Raw genomic sequence first — 25,237 nt, 5'->3', positions numbered from 1 at the left:
ATGAACTGAAGTTTAGAGGGGAGAGTTAGATTGGATCATAAGATGAGAAAAATTTTAAGTAGAAGATTTTGAATTCAATACCTTCTACTTAGAAAAAGAAAAAGAAAAAGAAAAAGAAGAAGAATTCAAGTTTAGAATATGTGTTATCCACGCAAGGGAGATATGTATCACTGCTGGCAATTAACACTTTTGCATCAAATACAAATCAAATTTTGTTGAATTTTATTAATGAAACTTTGTAATCACTTATTTTACTTTTATTACCGTTGAAGTTTGATATTATTGGTTACGTACTAATCTTGTCTTTGAACATTTGGCATGATTCTTCTTTCCATAAAAATGCGTTGTAAATTTACTAGATTTTTGTTATTAAAAGAAAAAAAGTGTAACGTCTGTACACCAAGGGCCCGCCAGAGAACCCATCTCTACTTTATGTATAATTGGACATCCATGCAGCCGCAAGAACGGTGGTATTTGTCTTCTTCCTGCAGAAGCTGATCATCAGCAAAATTGTGCCTATCTGCTTCAGGTTTGTTTCGTGCTGCCTTAAGCTATCATGCAATATCTCAGGTTCAGAAAGTGTAAGAAACTAAACCCTTTTGCTGAAGCTATCCTTCGGATCCTGCATGGAGCTTAAATTTTCCTATGGCCTAATTCTATGTATCCTGTGGGTTCATTATGCTCTCTTGGTAATACACATTTGTAATAGGCCAATTAATTTTGAGTCTGACCAAGCTATCTCTTTAAGTTGTTTGTACTAGATGCCTTCATTTAAGCCACTTCATTGGTAATTTTGTATGGCAGCTAAAAAGAAAAAAAAATTGTATGGCACCTTCTTTGACAATACCTTTGGTGTTATAGTGGCTCTTCCCCAACTTCACAAGGTAGTAAAAGAAAGGTTCTGCTTTAGTTGTTTGGATGAGTATTGAGTTGTTGTCGCCATATTGGTTTCCAACATATTGTTATGAATATTATTGTTTTATTATCTGATTAACCAAATTATTCATACTTTGACGACAAAACTTACTGAAAAAAGATTAAACAATGTAGCATTTATGCAACCTAAAAAAAATCCAAATACAGAAGAAATAGGTGGGAGTACCTATTTATGTTTATCTTTTTCTCATATTGTCAAAATTTATCATATTCTCAATGGTGTTGACTAAAAATAAATAATAAATTATTAAAGCAAATAGGTTATCTTTCATTTATTTTTGGAAATATATTTTTTATTCCTATTGGATTAATGCTTATTTTTATGAATATTATTTCGGGTTTACGAGACCTTAAATCAAGTACTAATAATGATGATGAATGATAGCCATAAATAAGAGTCAGCAAAGTTCTGTATGCTAAAAGTAATATTCAGTTTGTTATTTATCAAAGAGGAGTGTTTCATTCTTTTTTTGTCTACTTTATGTAAATCGTATGAAGGACATGTAACAATCTTTTGTCAGTCAAACTAGTCAATTATTAATATTTAACAAGGGCTAATATACTTTATTTTAAACTTAGAGAGGGAAAAGAGACATTTATAACTTAGAGCTCAAGAGCGGCAAAGTGACAATTATAATGCTTAGATTTGGCTTGGACAAACCATTTATAGCCAAATTTATTGCTTGAGAAATCTAATAGATACTTTTTAAAATCGAGGCACCAAATAAAATCATTGATAAAAGTTGTAGGACTATTAGACATATTTTCCCTAAATTATTGTGCAAAGGACTATGGTCAAATTTTGTGATCACAAGAATAAGGGATTTTTTTTACAGGATTAATTTTTTGTATGAAAATAATTTTGCATAAGGGATTTTTTTATGAGATTATATTTTGTCTGACAAGAATTTTCTTAAGCGATTTTACGTTTCAGGGCTTAATAGATATCTCAAAGGTGAGAAAAGGGTATTAAATATGAAGGCCAAATAATAGTTCATCCTTATCGTTAATAATAAGATTTTTGACTTGCAATTATATATAAAAAATTATTTTTCTCCTGCGGCCTAAAACTAATTCTCATCCTCCATCACTTCTTTTGATTCCCAAAAAAATTCTTTTACTTCATTTCTTGTTTGATACTTATTCTCTCACTTTCTCACTCAACCCTTCTCACTCTTAATTGTGTGAGATTATATTTTGTCTGACAAGAATTCTCTTAAACGGTTTTATGTTTCAGGGCTTTATAGATATTTGTAGTTGGGAAAGGGGTATTAAATATGAAGTCCAAATAATAGTTCATCATTATCTTTAATAATAAGATTTTTGACTCGAATTTATATATAAAATTCCTTTTCTTCTGTGACATAATACTAATTCCCATCCTCCAACACTTCTTTTAATGCCCGAAAAAAATTCTTTTACTTAATTTCTTGGTTGATACCTATTCTCTCACTTTCTCATTCAACCTCTCTCCTAAATAGTTATCAATGAAATTGTTCTTGAATGATGTAATATACTTTAGGACTTATACCTGTTTATTATTTCACCGAATTACAGATTTTGATTTTGAGTTATCAGTTTTTTATGTTTTTGATTATTTGTACACTTTCATTTCAAATACTTTAATAACCTAAATAGCAAAATCCCTCAAATCAATAAATGTAGCTTTAGTTGGTTTTGATTATTCTCTATAATCACTTGCCATAATTAGCTTTGCAAAATTCAAGTCAGATGAGAAAATCTTGTAATTAATCACAATTAACATGTGAATGTTCATAAGAAAAATTTTGCATTCAATTATCGTTCACACTCATCAGTCAAAATTAAGTGTCTTATATTGTTAAACTTTGTATTGTAGGGCAAATAATGACCATGGATTATTTGGATATTGGTATCTAACAATTATCCTACCCTCCTTCACTTCTTCTATTCAAATTGACTCATCACTTTCTCTTTCACTCACTCTTCTTAATTTCCAAAGAGACATTTCAATCCTACACATTACTCTCTTTCACTCACTCTTCTCAATTTCGAAAAAGACATTTCAATCTTACTCATCACTCACTCTTCTCCATTTCCAAGAAGAAATTTCAATCTTGCTCATCACTCTCTCTTTCACTCACTCTTCTCAATTTCCAAAAAGCCATTGCTTTGATTTGTTAACTCGAATTGACTTAAGTCTCTCTCTCTCGCCCAATCTCTAGACATTAATTTTTTTTTTACAAATATCTCCATTTTTCTTTTGTGACAACCGACAACTGTTCAGTTTTCTTCCGCATTTTAACGCGAATCACGAGGTGAGCATCTTCTTAGCGTTTCACTTGAATCTCATTGTCATTTTTGTATATTGCATTTAGACTCATTGACTAGTTAGATTCTTTTTTTTTTTGGAAATTCTAAATTAAAAGCAACCCAAGGAAAAAAAAAAGGAAATGAACCAAAATCAAAAGCAAAATAGTTTTTGATTCTTTTTCCTTAAAGGGTTATCAAAGTTGTATTATTATTATTACTTTGAATTTTTTTGTTCCTTGAAAGAGTTATAAACTTATAATAACATATATTGATTCTCTATATGCGGACTTAATAAGTGCAGTTACTTAAAATTAGATAACAGAAGGTTGTGAAGAATAAGAAGGAAATCGTTTTTTATTATTTGGTATTGTCTTGTGAACTTAAGATAATGTCAGACCTGATTTCTAATATGCGGTAACATTATTGTCATGTTAATTTCAATGCATAATTCTTTCTCTTTTAGCTTTTTCCTTATTCTTCGATAACATCATACATATTATTGGAAGTAATGAATGTTGTGGCCCTTTCATTTTTCTTCTTGCAGCTTAATCTGCATTGATGGCTGGCTCTAGGAAAGGAAAGCACAAGAAGAAAAAGGAGAAATCGAATCCTCATAAATCCAAAGAAAACAACAAGCAAATCGATATCTCAGTTATCAAATCTGAATTGGGACATGAGAAAGAAGGGGACAAATGTGATGCTAAGCACACTGAAGACAAGCAGGTAGAAAAATTACTGTACCTTAAAATTGAAATAGCATATGAAGAAGCATGCCTAATTATGTCAAAAATGGGATATGATACTCAAACCATTGAAGGGGCACTTTTGAGAGCAGGGTATATATTTGGTGAACCGGACATCCGAAGTAGTATCATGAAAAGTACATTGACTTTAATCAATAGTTCTCGCCAAGAAAATGGTAAAGTCATTTTTAATGAAGAACAAGAACCCATTTTTAAAACATTGGCCGAATTGATCGAGTTTTGGGTACAAGATTTGGTTAACTTAGTGGAAAGACAGCGCCCTGGTTTGTCGAAGTCTAGTGCTATGCAGCAGATTTTGTCAAGCAAGTTGCTTGCTATTGAGAAAACTAATCAATCTCTTGCTCCTGATAGAGTTGAAGCTTCTTCTTCTAGTGAAGTTTCAGGAGCTAATCAATTTGATTTTGATGCATTTTTGAAAGAAAATGCTCTTGCATTGAAGAGATTGACTGGTCTTACTTATACCCCAGAGTTGGCAAGTCAATCAGAAAAGAATGCTACTTCTTCTGCCAGTCCACAAGAACAAGGTCAAATCTCCTTGGAAGATTTTGAGTTTGATCAGATTTCTAATCCATTTGAAGGGTTTCAGGGGTTATGTGATGAAACAAGACTAAGAAATTGTTCCGAAGAGCAAAAACATGAAATTATTTTCAGCTTGGAAGAACTCATACGAAGTCTGGAGCAACAAGTGGAAGATAGAAAAAATTGGGCTCTGAATAAAAGAAGGGAATCGAGAGCGAGTTTGGTTAGTCACTCTCATGAGTTAATTATGCTAAGTTTGGAAAAAGAAAAGAGAGAGCAATTGGCTAAGGAGAAAGAGGAACTCGCAACTTCTATGTCTAAAATGATATTAAAGAAAGAAAATGCTCAACGAACCACAATGGATCAGATCGACAGGCTATATCAACAATTGGGAAAAGTTCAGGCTGAAAATCTTAGACTTCGAGCTGAGCTTACCAGCATTGAGTTGAATGAATCAGAATCAAAGAAGAATATGAAACTGGCTATGAAAAAGGAAAAGGAAGACCTTAAGAAGATCGAAAACTCAGAAAAACATATCAGCAAGACAAATAGTCTGATTAATCAAGAGAAAGAAAAGATTCTTCAGCTGGAAGTGGAGTTGAAAAATGTTGTTCAAGCCCAAGAAGAAGCCAAGGTAATTGTGTTTACTGATGATCTTTGACTTAATTTGATTGTGATTTATGTTGCATAGTACTTCCATGATACATCCTGTTTGGTTTGAATTTGATCAATGGGCACTATCTGCATGTGCATATTGATGAATCTTTATAGAGATTTAGGTTCCCAAGAACAGCAATATGATTATAGAAGTGATATAAAATTTGCATAATCATCAATTGTGAACTCACACCTATTGAAAGTATCAAATAGTGAAATACAATCGCTTCAAGGCGTCAATCAGATTTTTATCTTTTTCTGTTTAGTTGAATAATCTTCATTGCACTGCATAATAGGCTAGTGAAGAAAATTTCTCCTTATTCTTGGTTTAATATATTGGCAACTATGCGGAACTCAATTGACCTCATTATGAATGGTTATTGACGTGTAAGATCCAATTAAGGTGATCTAAAGAAACATTGTCAATGACACATAAAACTTGTATTTTGTTTGTGCAATGCACCACGCGTATTAATCGATACATTTTGGCATGTGAGGGACATTTTATGCTCTAATGGTATTAGTATGTGATAAATAAGTATTAAATGAGCTGAAAACTTTGGTTTTTCCTCAAAGAAAAGAGGTTCTGGATTTTCTTCCTCAAAGAGCATGTAGCGAACAGTTTAATTTTTTCTCTTTTCTGAAGTTCCTAGATTAGAATATCCTAATTTCTTATCACTTTTTGTACCACAATTAGTCCTATGTCCCGATGTGGCAATAAGATTATCTTGTACTTTTTTTTAATTATTTTTGGTGGGAAAAGATCTTAGAGTACTTACCATGAATAGATCATATTGGCGCCTTGCTTACAATCGTTAATGCCTTTTGTGTAATATGGGTACATCAATAAAGTGATCTATCGTGGCTCTTAGCAACACTGTATTACAACTGAATTGATACCCTAAAAAAGAATGAAGTGGGTTTTTTTTTGTCTCTAAATGCATTTTAATAAACTTTTTTGGGATCATTGCAAGTTTCCAAACCTACATAAGCCAAAATTAGAGAAAGTTGTCAGATTTGGAACCTTTCTTGTATGCTGTTAAACAGATCGTACAAATCACTTTTATGACCTCTTGTTTTCACGACTGATGATATAGACTCAAACAATAAAAAGAAAAAAAAATGTTTGAAATACAGTTTAACAGATACGTGCATGCACATTATTAGTACTTGTGATGCCTTTAATTGCATTTTAAATTAGCCATACTCAGGGGCGGAGCCAGAAAAAAATCTTAGTGGGGGCAAAAATAACACTAAAATTTTTTATCTACTCTTTTTCTAATTTTTTAAGCAAAAAAAAAGTCTCATGCATAAAATCACCATTTCACAAGTTAAAATATTTATCAAATAACCCATTTATTAGTTATTATATTAACTAATCAATTTTCAAATTTCTTTAAAATAGTAATAGTCTCATGCTTTAGATATATATTTGGAAACAAATTTAAAATAATAATAATAAGAAGTAATTGTTTAGAACCTGATTTTGATTGTCTCCTAAAGTTGGTGAAAAGAGTTGCAAAATATGGCGGATCCAAGTCCTAGAAGATCAATTGATTCTGGTGCAATCTCTAAATAGGATGAAGTGATCAAAAGAAAGAGTAACAAGCTTTGGTTGTGGAAAAAAAAATGGCTATCGTATGTATGTTGGGGAGTGGGGACAACCGAGAGCCAGATGAGGAAAGGGAAATTGGGGAGTGAGGACAAAGGAAATAAATAATAATTGGATGAAGTGATAAAAAAAAAGTAGTTGGCTTGGTGTGGAAGAAGAGGGGTCGGTTGTGAAGGAAAATGGGGGACCACAGGAGTAAAGGGAACTTGGGGAGTGGGGACCAAAAGGAATGACTGATATAATTGGTACTTGGCCCTGTTGGTGGGAAAATGGGAATTAGAGGAGGAAAGTGAATAATATAAATTTTGTGACCCATTCTTTCACATTTTTTCTAAAAAAAATTCTGGAGGCACCTTTAAAATTATGTCAAAATTATAGATGTATTATAGAAATTTAAGGGGGCAGTGGGGCCGTGCCCCCAGTGCCCCCACTTTAAATCCGCCCCTGGCCATACTCACTGATGCTCAAAGTACTTCATTATACTCTTATTTGTTCTTTTTTTTTCATTTTAAATAGCTGAAATTCAAGCAAGAAATAGAGGAAAAAGAGCAGGCCCGCATTCTAGTTTCAGAAGAAAAGAAACTAACTAGAATTGCAAGAGAATATAGAGATAGAAAGTTGTCAGCATTGGAGCAAAAATTAGAGGTAGAGCGTCGGCGTGTGATGGATGATAAGGAGAGGCTCATGTTAGAAGCATCCATTCTCAAGACACAGCACTTGTTGGGTTCAAGTGTTTCAGAGGCTGAAAGCTCACAAAACTTGGCTCAAGCAATGCTCATTCCTGATCACAGGCGTTGTATTATCTGCTGTAGAAAAGAAGTTTCTGTTCTGTTCTTGCCTTGTTCCCATCAAGTTGTATGCGTCGGCTGCAGTATTATTGTAGGAGAATATTGCCCTTCTTGCAGAGTGCAAATCACAGAAAGATATAAGGTTTACAGTGGAACCACTTAAGTTATGGTAAGACAATTATACTGCCTAGTTCTATTTCTTAATTTTCCTGCCTGTTCTTATAATACTTTTAGAAGGAGTCCACCTTATGTAATGCAATGCAATCCTCTTTTTTTTTTTTTTTTTTTTTTTTTGCTTTTTTTCCTTGTTTTGTGTTTGATGGAATTATTGTTAGCGTCCTGAGATGATGTAGATGTTGGTTATATATTTCTGGAATTGATTGACTCTGGACTTCTGTATCTTAATATGTTTTTCAGGCTATTGGCTCTTGGTTTTGCTGGCGAATTTAAAGCGCAGGTCATATTGTATGTCCAAGGATATGGATCTTTTGGGAGGAGAGAAGTATTTGTGATATGTATGTGTTGATTGTTCAATGACATTTCTCAAACTGTGTGATGCTGTAAGGAAATGTTTAAAAGTCTGGCTGACGTGCTAGAATGGTTGAAACTTCTGTTTTCTGTATGGTACAATTTCAACAGTATTTTAGGTCAAATTATTGCAATTTCTATGCTATTTATTTGCACAGAAAGGATGGTATGAGTTGTATGCCATCATTCAACCCTACTGTAAGGGTAGTCTTCTACCAGATATGTATTCTTATATCAGACCAGACATCTGAAATACAAGGAGAGACCAAGGTCAAAGATCTTGAGCCGCAGGATGATATGGAAGCAAAACTTCTTCCGAGTTATCATAAGGAACTTGGCTCTATTCCCTAACACCTTAATATTGACAAATCTTAGGCACCTGGCTAGCATAGAGTTCATGGAGACTACGTAGCTAAGAGGCTGATCTGTTGACTTCCCTTTTTCTTTTGAATTCTGTTAAAAGTTCAAGTTCTAAGGGTCTTACTATATGACCTCCCCCTCTATACCCAATGCAGTTTCCTCTGCCAATATCTACATACAGCAACTAAGTCTCTTATAGTGAGCTATGTTCTCTCAAGGTGATGGGAATGTATATAACTATATATGTACATCTCTTCTATCATAAGAGTTCAAAAAAGCAAACCCAATGAAGAAACCCATGTATGATTCTTGGTTTCTATTGATGCATAGGAAGCAAGATGGATAAGCATTGACAATTCCTATTTGACAGAATATTTTGGGATGAGCAGCTCACTCGCCCTGTAAAAGTCATGAAATTTGATCACTTATTGGAGCCATCTAACAAGCCATTGGTGGCCCTTCATTTCTCAGTATTCAACAGATTTAGCAATACTTTTTGAATATTTGCATACCAAGTCGATCCTCAATTAATCTGTAGCAAGGTACGTTGGAGAAGACACTGGCATTTCTTTCTTTTCACCCATCTCACTTTGTCAAGGCAAAGTGGAGAACACAGTAATGTTGCCTCTTGTCAATCTAAGCAAACATAATTCCATTTCTCTCCCGCTTGCCTCTGCCAGCATGTCTTAGCTGCCTGAAGCCCATGATTCTCACCCTTAACTGCAGCGATGAAGCTAGGACCTTTGTTCAAGGGTGTAACATTAATATTAGCTTAAATCTAAAGTATGTTTGTTTAGAAATTTTTACTATAATTAAATTTTTACTATAAGTACACCAATCAATTTACTTAATATTACAAATTTTTTTTAAAAAAGGTATTTGCTATTTGTGATTAACCATTAGTAAAAGTTATCAGGTCATGTAATTTTATAATTGCATAGAACTTTAAAATGTGCAAAAGACTACAAAATGTAAAAATCCATTATATAAACTGGGTTGGCAACTTGTACAGAACTGGAATGTAAAGGAAATGTTTATTTCGCTTGTAATTCGTATCATTGAACATCTAAAAAAGTTCAATGTTGCATAAAGCAAAACATTATAAAGAAAAAAACACCATTGTGTAATATATTTTGTTTCAATGTTCCATTAGAAATGGTAAGAGCAACTACAAAAGGTTTTAACACTTTTGGGAGGCAATTGTTGGATTAAAAGGAATACTATCAAAATTCAGGGGGGCAAGAGAGTTACAATATTAAAAAATCCAAAATTTTATAACCTATTCTACATTATTTTAAGATTGAGGGGGTACAATTGCACCCCCAGAGATGAACATGGCTCCGCCACTACTCAACCATCCCTGGAAAATGTAAGCAATACCCAGGTATCCCCAAGAAATCCTCGTTTAATAATTTGTTTTTTATGCATATATTTTCTTGTGGGAGTTTTTTTAATTATTATATGTAGTATTTGACATAGAAATCAATAATAGTTGTAAATTTTTTTTTGGCTTTTCCAAGTTTGTATTTGTTATATTTTGGTCTTACATTGCAGCGCATTCAACGTTTGTGTTCCATGAAATTTTTTTTATGATGGAACAAAAGTCGGGACTGTTGGCCTAAAATAGCCTATCCAAGCAGATAAGCTGGTATCTTTCCATGGCCGAAAAGCTAAAGAATAACTATGTACATAGAATCAGTGATTTCGGTTATGGCTGCAGAGTTTAGTTTACACTAATGGTTGTTGAGGCTTTGAGCTAATAACAAACAATACTGATCAATTTTGAGAAAACCAATGGATGATGCTTTTTTGGTTAATATTGAAAAATACTATTAGGTTCATATTTGTAACACATGAGCATTGGCGTATAAAGATTGTTTGGTAATACAAAAAGATTAGTATTTAATACATTAGCTCACTTACTTTTGTATGCTCATTCAAATAATGACATATTAACAAGGAACAATAACGCATTATTTTCTTTCTTTATTTGTCTTTTCGGTCTTATTTACGTAGAAACTAGTCATGGCAAATTTTCTTAAGTATCAAGAGGCATTGACAAATTTTCATAGGCTAAATTGGATCTCAAAAGTTGTACTACTAGGTGGATTCATGTGTGGACTGACTGAATAAATGCCAACCTAATCCTTCAAGGAAACTACTCTAAAACTTCCAAGATTTAAACTATCTTCGGTCCAATTGATCAAGAAATAATTATATCAAGAAAATTAACCTGCCACAAAATTTTCATTTGTCACCATTTGGAGAATAAGAAGAATAGACCTTAGATGTGATGGGGTTTAGAAAGAATCTACTAGCACTTGCTAGGATCTTAACTTCATTCTTGAGTCATTTGTTCTATATAAATCTACTGTGGTAGCAAATCAAAAGTTCAAAGCCCATGCATTTACATAGAGAAATGGTAATTTGACAATGGAATGTTAGACGTAACTCAGAGAGAGAGAGAGAAAGAGAGAGAATGTGTGTGTTTCCCTGCCAATGAGCTGAAGTTTGGGATATGCATCACCACTTGCACTTATTGTTTTTGCATTAGATATTAGATCTAAGTTTTTAGAAATTTTTAATAAAAATTTTTATTATCTTATTTTAATTTTATTTATGTTGAAATTTGATATTATTGGTTGAGTAATAATCTTATCGTTGAACATTTGGCATGATTCATTATTTCATGAAAATGTGCGATAAATTTACTGGATTTTTGTTGTTCTAAAAAAAATAAAAGTCTAACGTGTGTATACTTAGGCCCCGCTGGAGAAGCAAGGTTGTTTTTGGAGTACTATACAGGTAATGCCATCTCAACTTTATGTACATTTGGACATCCATGCAACCTCAGGGAACAGCAGTTTTCATCTTTTTCCTCCAGAAGCCGATCATCAGCAAAATTGAGCCTATCTGCTTCAGGTTTGTTTCGTGGTGCTTTGAAGTTATCAAACAATATGTCAGGTTCAGAGTGTGACCTAGTTACTAGTTGTGAAATTTTGTAAGAAATTTTGTTAATTTATTAAAACATGCCAAGTAAGATCTCTTTTAAGACTAGATGCCTACATGTAAGCCACTTCTTTGGTAATTTTGTATGGCAGCTAAAAAGAAAAAAAAAATTGTATGGCATCTTCTTTGACAATAACTTTGATGCTAGAGTGTCTCTTCCCTAACTTCACGAGGTAGTGAAAAAAAAAAGGTTATACTTTAGTTGTTTGGATGAGGATTGAATTGTTGACTAATTTAACTAATAATAAATGATAAAGCAACTATTTTATCAAATTTTAATTAGGCATATTTGTTTCCAAGTTATGAGTATTATTGTTTTGTTATACAATTTATCAAATTATTTACATTCTAACAGCAAAACTTAGTGAAAAAAGATTAAACAATGTAGCACTTATGCAACCTGAAGAAAAAACCAAATGCAGACGAAATAAATGGGAATACCTATTTTTGTTTATCATTTTCTGATTTTGTCAAAATTTATCATATTCTCAAAGGTGTGACTAAAAATAAATAATAAATTGATAAAGCAATAGATTCTCTTTCATTTATTTTTGGATACATTCTTCCCAGTATAGTTTGTTGGTAGATTTGGAAGGCAAGAAATAAAGCAATGTTTGAGGGTGCCCAAATGAGATCTTCTGCCCTTTGTCATGCCATTTTTTCGGAAATACAGTCCATGGCGGGAATTCAATTTAAACAAGGTTTTCGAGTACAGTCATTTCATCATTTATGTGATTTGTTGTATTCATCTAATGTTGGGGTTGCATACAAACTTGTTCGCTGGGAAAATAAGCAATCAGGTCAATACATTCTTAATACAGATGGCTGTTCAAAGGGTAATCCAGGAGTGGGTGAAGGCGATGGGGTTCTTCGGGATTCAAAGGGCATGCCTCTGATTGGTTTTTCGGCATATCTTGGAGAAACTACATGTCTCCGTGCAGAGGCTAGGGCCCTCCTTATTGGTCTTCAAATATGTGTACATAAGGGTTTTGGAAATCTATATGTGCAATCGGATTCTTTGGTATTAGTTGGAATTCTTCAGCATCGTATTCATTGCCCTTGGCATATTCGATGGGAGGTCAGGCAGATTTGGAAGTTCGTGGAAGATTCGAATCGTATCTCGCACTGTTATAGGGAGGCTAACACAGTTGCTGATGCGTTATCCAATGTGGTTGTATCACATCCAGAACAACAACTCAAGATATATGAGGCCTTTAATTCGTTTCCAAGATTGGCTCGTGGGGCAATTCGCTTGGATAGATTAGGAATGCCTTCAATCCGGAAAATTAAACTCAACTAAAAATATATATATATATCGAGTAATAATTGTGATGATGAATGATAAATATAAATAAAAGTTAGCAAAGTTCTATAAGCATAAAGTAATATTAAACTTGTTATTTGTCAAAGAGGGGTATTTCATCATTTTTTCCCCTACTTTATGTAAATTGTCCAAAGGATAGTTTACAATCTTTTGTAGTCAAATTAGTTAATCATTAACTATTTAACAAGGGTTAATATGTTATATTTTAAACTTAGAGCGGAAGAGGGCAAAGTAACAATCACAATGCTTAGATTTGGTTTGAACAACCTACTTAGAACCAAATTTATTGCTTGAGAGATCTAATTGATAATTTTTATAACCGAGGGACCAAATGAAATCATTGATAAAAGTTGTAGGGCTATCAGACTTATTGCCCCTAAATTATTGTGCAAAGGACTATGATCAAATTTTGTGACCACAAAAATAAGTGATTTTTTTATGAGATTAGTTTTTGTATGAAAATAATTGTGCGTAAGAGATTTTTTTATGAGATTGTATTTTGTCTGACAAGAATTTTATCAAGCAATTTTATGTTTCAAGGTTCAATAGATATTTCATAGTTGGGAAAGGGGTATTAAAAATGAAGTCCAAATAATAAATCATCATTATCTTTAATAATAAGATTTTTGACTCACATTTATATATAAAAATTATTTTTCTTCTGTGACCCAATACTAATTCTCATCCTCCACCACTTCTTTTAATGCCCAAAAAATTTTCTTTTACTGAATTTCTTGCTAATCAACCTATTCTCACACTTTCTCACTCTACCCCTCGCACTCAAAGAGAGGCAGAACAGTTACCGATGAAATTGTTCTTGAATGATACAATATACTTTAGGGCTTTATAGATTTTGATTTTGAAGTACCAGTTTTTTTATGTTTTTAATTATATTTACATTTTTATTTTATATATTTTAATAACTTAAATAGCAAAATCCCTCAAATCAATAAATATAGCTTTAGTTGGTTTTGATTATTTTCTATAATCACTTCCCATAATTAGCTATGCAAAATCTGAGTCAGATAAGAATACCTTGTAATTAATCACAAACTAAATTGTGAATCTTCGCAACTACAATTTCGTATTCAATTGTCATTCACACTTATCCATCAAGATTAAGCGTCTTACATTGTTAAACTTTGTATTGCAGGTCAAATAATGACCGTGCATTATTTGGATGCTAATATCTAACAATTGTCCCACCCACCCTCTGTCACTCCTATTCAATTTTACTCATTACTCTCTCTTTCGCTCACTCTTCTTAATATCCAAAAAGATATTTCAATCCTACACATCACTCTTTCTTTCACTCACACTTTTTGATTTCAAAAAGACTTTTCAATCCTATTCATTGTTTTATATTTCACTCACTTTTCTTGATTTCCAACAAGACATTTCAAACCTACTCATCAGTCTCTCTTTCACTCAATCTTCTCAATTTCCAAAAGGGCACTACTTCTACTTTGTTAACTCGAATTGACTTGAGTCTCTCTCTCTCTCTCTCTCTCTCTCTCTCTCTCTCTCTACACATAAATTTTATGTCTTCATCTTTCTTTTGCAACGACCGACAACTGTTCAGTTCTCTCTGCATTTTAACGTGAATCACGAGGTGATCATCTTTTCAACATTTCACTTGAATTTCATTGTCATTTTTGTATATTGCATTTAGACTCATTTATTAGTTAGATTCTTTCTTGTTTTAATTTTTTTTGGCAATTCTCGATCAAAAGCAACTGAAGGAAAAAAAAATAAGGAAATGAACCAAAATCAAAAGCAAATTAGTTTTTTATTCTTTTTCCTTAAAAGGGTTATCGAAGTTGCATTATTATTATTATTTTGAATCTTTTTGTTCCTTAATAGAGTTAACATATATTGATTCTCTATATGTGGACTTAATCAGTGCACTTAAAATTAGAAAGCAGAAGGTTGTGAAGAATAAGAAAGAGATCGTTCTTCTTATTATATGGTATTGTCTTGTGCACTTAAGATAATGTAAGACCCGAATTCTAATATCCAGTAACATTAATGTCAGACTGTATTTTTCTTCTTGTAGCTTAATCTGCATTGATGGCTGGCTCTAGGAAAGGAAAGCACAAGAAGAAAAAGGAGAAATCTAATCCTCATAAATCCAAAGAAAACAACAAGCAGATCGATATCTCAGATATCAAATCTGAATTGGGACATGAGAAAGAAGGGGACAAATGTGATTCTAAGCACACTGAAGACAAGCAGGTAGAACAATTGCCTACAAGACTAAGAAATTATTCTGAAGAGCAAATAAATGAAATTATTTTCAGTTTGGAAGAACTCATACAAAGTCTTGAGCAGCAGCTGAATGATAGAATAAATTGGATACTGAAGAAAAGAAGGGAAGTGAAAGCGAATATGGTTAGTCATACTCATGAGTTAATGAAGCTAAGTTCGGAGAAAAAAAAGAGAGAGCAACCGGCTAAGGAGAAAGAGGAACTCAAAACTTCTATGTCTAAAATGATGTTAAATAAAGAAAAAGTTAGAGGAATCGCAACCGGTCAGCTCGACAGGCTATATGAAGAATTGGGAAAAGTTGAGGCTGAAAATCTTAGACTTCGAGCTGAGCTCACTGCCATTAAATTGAATGAATCAGAATCAAAGAAGAATATGAAACAGGCTGTGAAAAAGGAAAAGGAAGGCGTTGAAGAGATAGAAAGCTCAAAAAAACACATTAGCAAGACAAAAAGTCTGATTAATCAAGAAAAAGAAAAGATTCTTCAGCAGGAAGTGGGGTTGAAAAATGTTGTTCAAGCCCAAGGAGAGGCCAAGGTACATACTTGTTTACTGATGAACTTTGACTTAATTTGACTATGATTTATGTTGCATTGTGCTTCTGTGATACTTCCTGTTTGGTTCGAATTTGATCAGTGGACACTATCTGCATATGCATGGAATGTTTAAAATTAATGATAAAACAAATCTTTCCTTCATGTTCTCATTCCTTAAGATGATATAGTAGAAAGGGTTTGTTGTTCTAGCAGAGAAACGTTTTTTCTCCAATTTTTTTTTTTTTTACTTTAGTGAACTACAAAACCCTTACATGATTACTTTATGTTTACCATGTGTCTATATTGTGTATGACAATGAATCTCCAAAAAAAAAAAGAAAAAAAAACAGAAGAATGAGCTTTATTTGACTACTTTGTCATCTTAAATATAATTTTATCCCAATATTTAAGCCAAAAAACTAATGAGTATAAACTCAAAGTTCTATTGATAATACATCTCTTTTTTGAATAATAATTGATATGTTTAGCATTGTTAGTGAGCTTCGACTTTTATAGCTCTATTGAGTATTACACTACATTATCTCAAAGAAAAAGTTTAGCACTTGTAACATCACTATATTGAAGAATGTATACAAATTTTGTTGAGTATTGATAACTTAAAAAAATAAGTCACTGGATTTGCTAGTGAATACAATAATTTTATACCTTTTGACAACATAAATAGAAGAAAGGGCAGTGATGAATCTCTATATAGATTTAGGTTCTCAAGATCATCAATATTATTATAGAAGCAATATAATGTTTGCATGATCGCCAATTGTAAACTCACAGATATTGAAAGTATCAAATAGTGAAATAAAATCACTTCAAGATGTCAATCAGATTTTTAATCTTTTTTTGTTTCATTCAATAATCATCATTTCACTGCATAATAGGCTAGTGAAGAAACTTTCTCCTTATTCTTGATTTAATATGTTGCCAACTATGAGGAACTTAATTGACCTCATTATGAATGGTTATTGATTGTTCAGCTTAACATTCTTGATAAATAAGATCCAAGTGAAGAGATCAAAGAAACATCATGAACGACATATAAAGATCATATTTTGTTTGTGGATGCACAACACATTAATTAATCCATACATTTTGGCATGTGAGTGACATTTTATGCTCTAATAGTGTTAGTTTGTGATAAATAAGTATTAAGTTAGAAGAAAACATTTGTTTTTCTTCGAAAAAAAGAGATTCTGTTGTTTCCTCCTCAAGGAGTATGTAGCTAACAGTTTAACTTTGTTTTTCTCTTTTGTGAAATTTCTAGATTAGAATATCCTAATTTCTCACCACTTTTTGTACCACAAATCATCTGTGCTGATGTGATGTTAAGATTATCTCATACATTATTTTTATTATTTTATTATCTTTTTTGGTGAGAAAAGATGTCAGAGCACTTCCCTTGAATGGATCCTAATAGGGCCTTGCTTACAATCTTTAATCCCTTTGGGTATATCGATAAATTGATCTGTGGCTCTCGGGAACACAGTGTGTACAACTGAATTAACACTCTAAAGAGTATGAAGTGGTCCTTTTGATTTGTAAATGCATTGTAATAAACTCTTTTGGGATCATTGCAAGTTTCCAAACCTACATAGGCCAAAATTACCGAAAGTTGTCAGATTTGGAACTTTTCTAGTATGTTGTTAAACATATCATCCAAATTACTTTTATGACCTCCTGTTTTCATGGTTGATGAAATAGACTCAAACAGTAAAAAGAAAAAAGGAAAAAAATTGTTTAAAGTACAGTTTAAGAGACGCATACACATTATTAATACTTATGATGCATGCCTTTAATTGCATTTTAACTTAGCCATACTTACTGATACTCAAAGTACTTCACTACACTCTTGCTTGTTCTTTTATATTCATTTTGCATAGCTGAAATTCAAGCAAGAAATGGAAGACAAAGAGCAGCCTCGCATTCTAGTTTTAGAAGAAAAGAAACCAACTAGAATTGCAACAGAAGATAGAGACAGAAAGTTGTCATCATTGGAGCAAGAATTAGAGACAGAACGTCGATGTGTGATAGATGATAAGGAGAGGCGCATGCTGGAAGCATCCCATCTCAAGACACAGCACTTGTTGGCTTCAGGTGTTTTAGAGGCTGGAAGCTCACAAAACTTGGCTCAAGCAATGCTCATTCCTGATCACGGGAGCTGTATTGTCTGCTGCAAAAAAGAAGTTTCTGTTCTTTTCATGCCTTGTTCCCATCAAGTTGCATGCTTCAACTGCAGTGTGATTGTGGGAGAATATTGCCCTTCTTGTCGAGTGCAAATTGATGAAAAATATAAGATTTATGGTGGTACATCTTAAGCTATGGTAAGATAAACTGCCTAGTTTTTATAATACTTTTAGCATGAGTCCACCTGCTATAATGTAATGCAATCTTTTTTGGCTTTTTTTTTTACCTTGTTTTGCGTTTGATGGAATTATTGTTAGTGCCTTGAGATGGTATAGATGTTGGTTATGTATTTCTGGAATTGATTGACTCGGGTCTCTGTATCTGAAAATGTTTTCAGGCTATTGGCTTGGTTTTGCTGGTGAATATGAAGCGCAGGTCATATTTTATGTCCAAGGATATAGATCTGCTGGGTGGAGAGAAGTATTTGTAATATGTATGTGTTGACAGTTCAGTGACATTTCTCAAACTGTGTGATGTTGCAAGGAAATGTTTAAAACTCTGGATGATGTGTTAGAATTGTTAAAACTCCTGTTTACCGTATGGTACAATTTCGGCAGTGTTTTAGGTCAAACGGTTGCAATTGCTATGCTATGTATTTGAACGGAAAGGATGGTAAGAGTTATGCCATCATTCAAGCCTACCGTAAGGGTAGTCTTCTACTGGGTAGGTAGCCTTATCTGAGACTAGACATCTGAAAAACAAAGAGAGGCCAAGGTCAAATTCCTCTTCTGTGTAATCATAAGGAACTTGGCTTTATTCCCTAATACCTTAATACTGACTTCACTTTTGTTTTTGAATTCTACTTAAAGTTCAAGTGAGCTATGTTCTCTCATGGTGATGGGATGGGATGTACATCTCTTCTGTCTACAAGAGCGGAAAAAAAAGAAAACCCCAACGAGGATACCCTTGTCTGATTCTTGGTCACTGTAGCTGCATCGGTGATTCGTGTTTGACAAAAGGTTTTGGGATAAAGTGAATGTGCTAAACCTGTCAAAGAAAAATGTTGTGCATTCAAGCCTCCAGGTTGGGGGTTCATCCGCATAACACCAATCTAATTATAATTGGTTTATAACACCTTGTAGAAATTATCTTCTGAGGTGGTTAGTTGATCATTCAGTCATAATTCTTCTTTATTCAGTTATGTTGAAAAATGAAGAAATTGCCATTAAAATTTCTTCAATATCATTTCACTCTGCAATTCACTAAAACATTGATACAGTATACCTTTTTTTTTTTTTTTTTTTTTTTTTGCGTGCATGATTTGAGCACCACGGAAACACTATGCATCTTGGCTTTCAAGAAAAGTGAAACATAAAAAGTGCAAGAAAAAGATGGCCAGGTTTATATTCTCAGGAAATCCTTGGAATATCATCTAAAACATAATGACCAAGCCTTCCTGTGCGATACAGATCCAATAATTTAATAGCAACTTTAGTATGACCATCCACTTCTGATTGAGTAACACGAAAGGCATTTCGTAACATTCTGGACTCTACTTCAATGAGCTGTTCCAAATACTTATCATTTTCCAGATCTCCGCTGAAAGTTGAAACAGCTTCACAAAGAGTTCGCCGAACATCATTTACGATGAAATCCTGCATAAATGGTTATGAATGCCATTATCAATAATGTAGTCACAAGCAAAACAAAAAAGGAACCTGTAGGCCCTAACTTTCATTATTGTTCTTATCACAAGTCTTTAAACTTCAGTTGTTTGATTGAGTGCATACAGCAGATAACGCAGTGGAGCAAGACTCACAAAGGATGGATAAGCTCCTCAAGAAGTGTAGCCCCTATCCACAATAAGCATAAAATTTTCTGTTTCCCTTACCCGTAGATTTTAATATTCAGCATTCCTTTTGAACTATGAATACTGTCAGTTATATTTAAAGCTTTTAATTGTTCACCACGTCATTGAACTATACACCATTCTGGCCACCAGAATCAGGAGGAGACAGGAGAAAAATCCTCAACTGGCCCTTCTCCTTTGAACCGAACGTACACATGCTTTAGGGTTATCACATGAAAAGGCAACAGAACAGAATTTAATAACTTTAGATTAGTTGAATCATGCGTGCGTTCGTCATGAACCTATTATAATAAATTGGCTCAACTATTTCAAAGCTACTGTATCAACAGAATGAAGGAAGAAAATAGGCAAGTCCAGAATAATCTCACTGTTAATCCCACTGGAGAGTTTGGCTTAATTAATTTTGTTTCCATGCCCCTGGAAGAGTAGGCATTTAATGTAAACCACACCTCTTAGTACCACCAAATTCTTGCCAATTGCACAGCTGAAGTTTGCTAGTCAAAACATGAAAACCATGACACAGGAAGGAAAATTTTACATAAAAGCAACACCGGACCTAGAAGTTTCCTAATACATAGTTAGACGTGATTACGTAGGAATTTGGGCTAATAAAACTAACTTATGCAAGTAACTCTAGGCAGTCTCCTGATGATTTGCTCCTGTTTTTTCTTTTCTGTTTTCTTTTCTTCCTGTTTTAATAGCTCTTGCATCTTTTGGTACTAGTGTCTACCTCTGTAAGTTCTTTAATGGTAAAGCTAACTCTTAAGCAACCTTCATTAAAAACTATTCCTTTTTTTTTTTTTGTGAGGCACATTTATATGAGAAGATTTATTATCTTATCCAACTTCCAACAGACAGCAATTCATCAATTTGTCTTGATTGAAACAAGCACACATTCTCAAGGAGCTGCTTCCGTTTGAAAAAATACTTGGAAAGGCCAAAGCCAATCCCAAGGAACAGTGAAGCACCCATTTACAAAATACCTGTGTGTGATCAGTTGCATATTGCCTCTTGTCCACGTGAGAGCTCTCAGAAAGCTCCCCTTCCTGATAAATTGATGATCTAACATTCTCCATGGCAGAAAACCTTGACCATTTCTTGTATTCTTGGCTCAAATTAAGAACAGCAAGAAAGTAATGAGCTAAATCATTTTTCCCAACAATGCAGTCCCTGATAGCTCCTATGCATTGGAAACACGTCAGTACAATTTACTGGAAAGTTTAATTTTGTTCTCAATGGCCTCGACTGAATAGTTAAGGTACATTCCTGCAACAGCTAAAGAGAGTTTTTCACATGTAAACCAAGGCCAAAAGAAAGTTCTCAGAACAAGAATGAATAAAAACTGTACAATTAGCATTTCTACCTATTAAAGCTAGTTTAGAGCACAGTTCGTCACCAAAAATCTCTGGAGGCAAGATACCAGGAGTGTCCAAGACGTAGATATTCGGATGACTGGCAATCTGAATGCAAAAAACCTCATGAATAATAACAAAAAGCAAAAAGCATGAAGACTGAAAACAGAAAGGGGATAAAAGGGAAACAGAGGTTTTTTGGAGGTGTACAATCATTAGCATGCAAGGGGACTCTAAGATACAGATGATGGCTGGCAGTGAAATTTCAGCAAATGCTTTAAAAATGAGAAGTGATAAATTAAGCAAACTGATGATAGAAAAACATAACAACCAGACAAACTTAAGTTTTGGGGGGTCTGATTATTGATTAATTTGCTCAGATAGATGATAGTTGGCTTAAGGGAGAATAGCTAAATCAAGATCTCCAAAAAAGGTTATTATGCCCCACAAATCTTGAGCTTACTCAGCTTACTGGCAACGCAATGAAGTTTTTGCATGAAATAACAGCAGCAATTACGAAATTTGAAATTTCTGATTTCAGCTTGTGCATGCAAGTACGATGACTAACAATGTATAAAAATGTGCAACTTTGCTAGATTCCCAAGTTGAAATAGAGCACATATTAAAGAGAAAATTTTGCACCTTTAAGCTGCTTATATTTTTTGTCTCCCCTGGTTGTGGATTCACGGTGGCATGCTTTAACTTCCCTTTCTCTTAAATCAACAACATATCATCAGGTTAGAAGCAACAAAAAAAAAATGAATATCATCTACAGAAAAAAGAAAAGGAAAGAAAGAAAATGAAATATTTATTGAAGCTATGGTTACCATACCAAAAAGATTAATAGCATTATGAAAAGTACAGTAAGGATCAACTGACCTAGAGCGCTTATCCTTCCAACTTGGTGCAGTGCATTGGCGAGGGCAGACTTGCCTACATTAGGCATTCCAACAAGCATTAGAGTTATCGTTTGACCGGAGTGACCTGTCTTCAGAAGTTCTCTAGCTCTAGCTTGCAGAAAGTTGAGGAACTGTAAGATGTTAAAATTGGTGATGAATCCAATATATATAAAGAAGATAGAAGATTATCGACAGAAAATATTACCACCTAAGCACAAAGGTAACAACAAATTGTCAGTCACAAATCTTGAAATGAATGATATTGTCTTTATTGGAAATGAGCAAGAGCTTTGTCAGACATGAGACCACATGGAATAACAAAGAAAACTTAAAATAAGTGGAACAACTGAATATCCTAGAGCTTTGAAAGCGAAACTTCTGAAAAACAGATGAACCCAAGTGGCCCACCAGTATGAAAATCAGAAGGTGTGTATATTATGTTAAAAGATGATTTGTCGCTCACTGGATTGATCAAAAAGAAAAAAGATATAGCATTTACGTGGCAATTATCTCCTATTTTCTCTCAGGATTTGTATACTTTGTTTTCAGCGTAGATATCCTCGTCAACGGAGGATGCCACAGGATTATCTTTGTACTAGGTGAGGATAGTTTACCCTGTCTATGATCAATATTATGCTATAAAAGAACAATTTAACTTGAGAAGACAAAGACTGTATCATGCTTACTAAGTTTTGCTAATTAGAAGATGTATACCACTTCACCCCTTAAGAGATTGATATAACACTAATCTTCATAGATATATCTTTTATTACTTCCAATTAATATAGCATCAAGGAGATCAATTTTTAGTGTTGTGATATCATATTTCTGGCTGTAACCAGTTTACCCTTAATAATTCGTCAGACAAGTAAACAGGACCCACATTGGCAATAATTAAACCATTTCTATTAGATAAAATTAATTGAGATGGAATGCATTTATTTCAGTAATAAGTCAGCTAGTATAAGAATTATACTGTGTGAGAACAGCTTCTAGAATTACCTCTCTGATGTTTTCCTTATTATGCGCGTTGACTCCGAAAGCAGGAGACTTTTCTTGGTTGAAATACTTGGTCCACTCCTGAATGATAGTATGTCAGATGTTTATATACATATAACTGCAAATATGACGAATCAGATGAACAGGATCAAGTAGATAAATACTCAAAGGCCGAATTTTCTTCCAATGAGGGAAATGCTGCTAAGAGTGATGTATTCATGGTTAGAGTTACAAGTATGCTACAAGAGTGAAAATCTCATGCCCCAATCCCCTTCCTTGTCTAATATATTGAAGTTTGCTATAAGATAAGATGTCGACCTACAATACCCTCCTGCATGATATATATTGAAGATGTAGTACTTTGAAGCATTAGTTCTTCAGATGCCACTGCCAACTCACTGTAACCGAGGAAGAAGTTTTAACTGATCTCAAAAGTATCCTTCCCATTGTCCCAAATTACAATCTCCAATTACTTCCATCCATGGTAAATATCTCTCATCACCAAGCAATTGAAGCAATCAACAGGTCTTGGGAGGAACTGTCTTGTACACTCTTCAATATCTAGTAATTGAGAACTTTTGCCCAACAAAATATTTGATTAATCATGCCAAATTCACCAAAATATGTGGAGCCAAATCACACTGAAGTTCAATGAACATTTCAGTTAGATTAAGTAAAAACAAGCATTCAACATAGACATCAAACTTTCCAGCTTCCATCTTAATCTCCCAGAATAACTTTAGATTTTCCATTATTCCTGTTATACATTCTTCTATGATAATATATCCTAATAATATTTATGTTATGCACATGATTAACTTTAAGAAAACATACAACAAATCTTTTGATAGCCAAAAGGGTGATTTAAATCCAGCATTCTGCAACAAAGAGTTCGACATTCATATCGAATCTGCATGATGACCCACAAGTTCTACTATGAGGATAGATACTCACCTTCATAGCTGATTGTTTTGCAAGGTCTATCTTGTTCAAGACAATGATGCGCCTTGAAGAAGACAACAAATCACCGAGTTGGCTGCATTCTGATGACAAAGGAATCTACGAATCATACCCAGAAAAATTTTCAGAACCAAATAGGAAATAAAACGCAATTGAAGAAAAAAACCAAACTAAGCAGAAGCATACGGACATATCTTAATACATAAATCAACATCAGTATTTCAATATTTACTGCGTCCCCAGAACTTAAAATTCAGAAACTCACAACGTGAATACAAGGACAAAGGAACAAGAAAGAGAGCAGTCACTCAGATATTTTAGCAAACAGTTTGTTTGCAATTAAAAGGAACCAGAAGCCAGATTTTTCCCTGTGCCTTACCCTTGCATCGCGAACTTCGAGGACGAAATCAACCAAAGGGATACGTTCAGCAATAGCGCGGGAAGCAGCTGCCATGTGGGGTGTGTACCACCAGCTTGAGCATTTGGTCCTGGCCACTTCTTTAACCGCACTACCTAACTTTTGAACTATACTTCTAGTAGCCGTTGAACCCATGAGGCCTTTGATCCTAACAAGCAAAATTAGTTTGTCATCGTGGAGTCATCTTCAACAATGGTACGCAGGCTTCTCTGGGATCCTCTTCCTTCAGTTCTTTTTTTGTTTTATTTTGCACCCACCAACTGAATCCTGATTCTCATTTTGGCCCCTGAACTCTAAACTAATGTCATTTTAATCTCTAAACTTCACCAGTTCCTGCTTTGTTTTTTTGTTTTTTTTTCCACAATTGATAATAGCCTATTCTATATTATTTCCACTCCTACTCCTACTCTAATCTATTTTAGGGAGACTCAACTAAATCTATGTGATCCAACTGGGCCTATGGGGGGGCCGATCGGACCAAACGGGTACATTACACACCCATCTGGATTTGGAGAGCCACATACTTGGCAATAACCTTGTCTTCCACCCCACTAAGCCTTAATAGTGGCCACAAGGTGGTTAGTTCCTACTTTGTTCTCTGAACCATAAATTGAGACATTTTAAACCCTAAACTTATGTTATTTTTTAATTTTAAGATTTTTGAGATTATTGTTTAATCTAATTTTCTTGCTACGTTCTTGTGATATGCAATCATGCAGCTCAAGTGACTAGTATTCTATTAGTTTTGGAGATTCTGTTAATGATTGTACTTAAGTGGGATAATTTTTATAGTTTAGGAACTAAAAAGTTCCAATTTATAATTACAAAACTGAAATAAAAATTGAAACATAGTTGAATGGTACAAAATAAAATTCACCCTTTGATGGTAAATTTATGATTTGACGCTAAACCCTATAAAAATAGTAAAAGTTTTCATCTTAAAGCACCAAGAAATTTCTCACTTTTACATTTTCATCCTCCAATTTTAATATCAATTTTACATTTTCTCAA

The 25,237-nt window shown here is 33.6% G+C and overlaps 3 protein-coding genes across 3 annotated transcripts; 2 read left to right on the top strand and 1 right to left on the bottom strand.

Annotated features, from left to right (window-relative positions):
• The first annotated feature begins 3,400 nt into the window (after nucleotides 1–3,400).
• On the top strand, nucleotides 3,401–8,209 carry LOC113728796 (MND1-interacting protein 1-like). Its single transcript, XM_072081429.1, has 3 exons — nucleotides 3,401–5,145; nucleotides 7,297–7,737; nucleotides 7,986–8,209. Exons 1-2 carry the CDS (start codon nucleotides 3,787–3,789, stop codon nucleotides 7,729–7,731), a joined length of 1,794 nt encoding a protein of 597 aa, XP_071937530.1. The 5' UTR covers nucleotides 3,401–3,786; the 3' UTR covers nucleotides 7,732–7,737; nucleotides 7,986–8,209.
• Nucleotides 8,210–14,128: 5,919 nt separating this feature from the next.
• LOC140036923 (MND1-interacting protein 1-like) lies at nucleotides 14,129–18,415 on the top strand. The gene is made up of 4 exons (XM_072080099.1): nucleotides 14,129–14,401; nucleotides 14,846–15,591; nucleotides 17,485–17,925; nucleotides 18,126–18,415. Exons 2-3 carry the CDS (start codon nucleotides 14,860–14,862, stop codon nucleotides 17,917–17,919), a joined length of 1,167 nt encoding a protein of 388 aa, XP_071936200.1. The 5' UTR covers nucleotides 14,129–14,401; nucleotides 14,846–14,859; the 3' UTR covers nucleotides 17,920–17,925; nucleotides 18,126–18,415.
• A 692-nt stretch (nucleotides 18,416–19,107) lies between these two features.
• LOC113732095 (DAR GTPase 2, mitochondrial) lies at nucleotides 19,108–24,609 on the bottom strand. The gene is made up of 8 exons (XM_027257713.2): nucleotides 24,188–24,609; nucleotides 23,803–23,907; nucleotides 22,852–22,929; nucleotides 21,830–21,980; nucleotides 21,593–21,663; nucleotides 20,962–21,058; nucleotides 20,582–20,778; nucleotides 19,108–19,383 (listed from the first exon to the last, which is right to left on the bottom strand). The coding sequence occupies exons 1-8, from the start codon at nucleotides 24,359–24,361 to the stop codon at nucleotides 19,138–19,140; spliced, it is 1,119 nt and encodes a 372-aa protein (XP_027113514.1). The 5' UTR covers nucleotides 24,362–24,609; the 3' UTR covers nucleotides 19,108–19,137.
• Nucleotides 24,610–25,237: the final 628 nt, after the last annotated feature.

The sequence above is a fragment of the Coffea arabica genome, chromosome 2e (assembly GCF_036785885.1).
Source record: "Coffea arabica cultivar ET-39 chromosome 2e, Coffea Arabica ET-39 HiFi, whole genome shotgun sequence".
NCBI classification, from domain to species: domain Eukaryota; kingdom Viridiplantae; phylum Streptophyta; class Magnoliopsida; order Gentianales; family Rubiaceae; genus Coffea; species Coffea arabica.
This window is presented reverse-complemented; position numbering and strand designations above follow the sequence as displayed.

What these genes read in the sequence shown, in the direction of transcription:
- LOC113728796 (XM_072081429.1), top strand. Translation starts at nt 3,787, where the DNA reads ATGGCTGGCTCTAGGAAAGGAAAGCACAAGAAGAAAAAGGAGAAATCG. An exon ending in AAGCCCAAGAAGAAGCCAAG is followed by an intron (nt 5,146 to 7,296) that starts GTAATTGTGTTT and finishes CATTTTAAATAG; the next exon opens with CTGAAATTCAAGCAAGAAAT.
- LOC140036923 (XM_072080099.1), top strand. Translation starts at nt 14,860, where the DNA reads ATGGCTGGCTCTAGGAAAGGAAAGCACAAGAAGAAAAAGGAGAAATCT. An exon ending in AAGCCCAAGGAGAGGCCAAG is followed by an intron (nt 15,592 to 17,484) that starts GTACATACTTGT and finishes CATTTTGCATAG; the next exon opens with CTGAAATTCAAGCAAGAAAT.
- LOC113732095 (XM_027257713.2), bottom strand. Translation starts at nt 24,361, where the DNA reads ATGGGTTCAACGGCTACTAGAAGTATAGTTCAAAAGTTAGGTAGTGCG. An exon ending in TCGAAGTTCGCGATGCAAGG is followed by an intron (nt 23,908 to 24,187) that starts GTAAGGCACAGG and finishes TATGATTCGTAG; the next exon opens with ATTCCTTTGTCATCAGAATG. An exon ending in AAAATATAAGCAGCTTAAAG is followed by an intron (nt 21,059 to 21,592) that starts GTGCAAAATTTT and finishes TTTTGCATTCAG; the next exon opens with ATTGCCAGTCATCCGAATAT.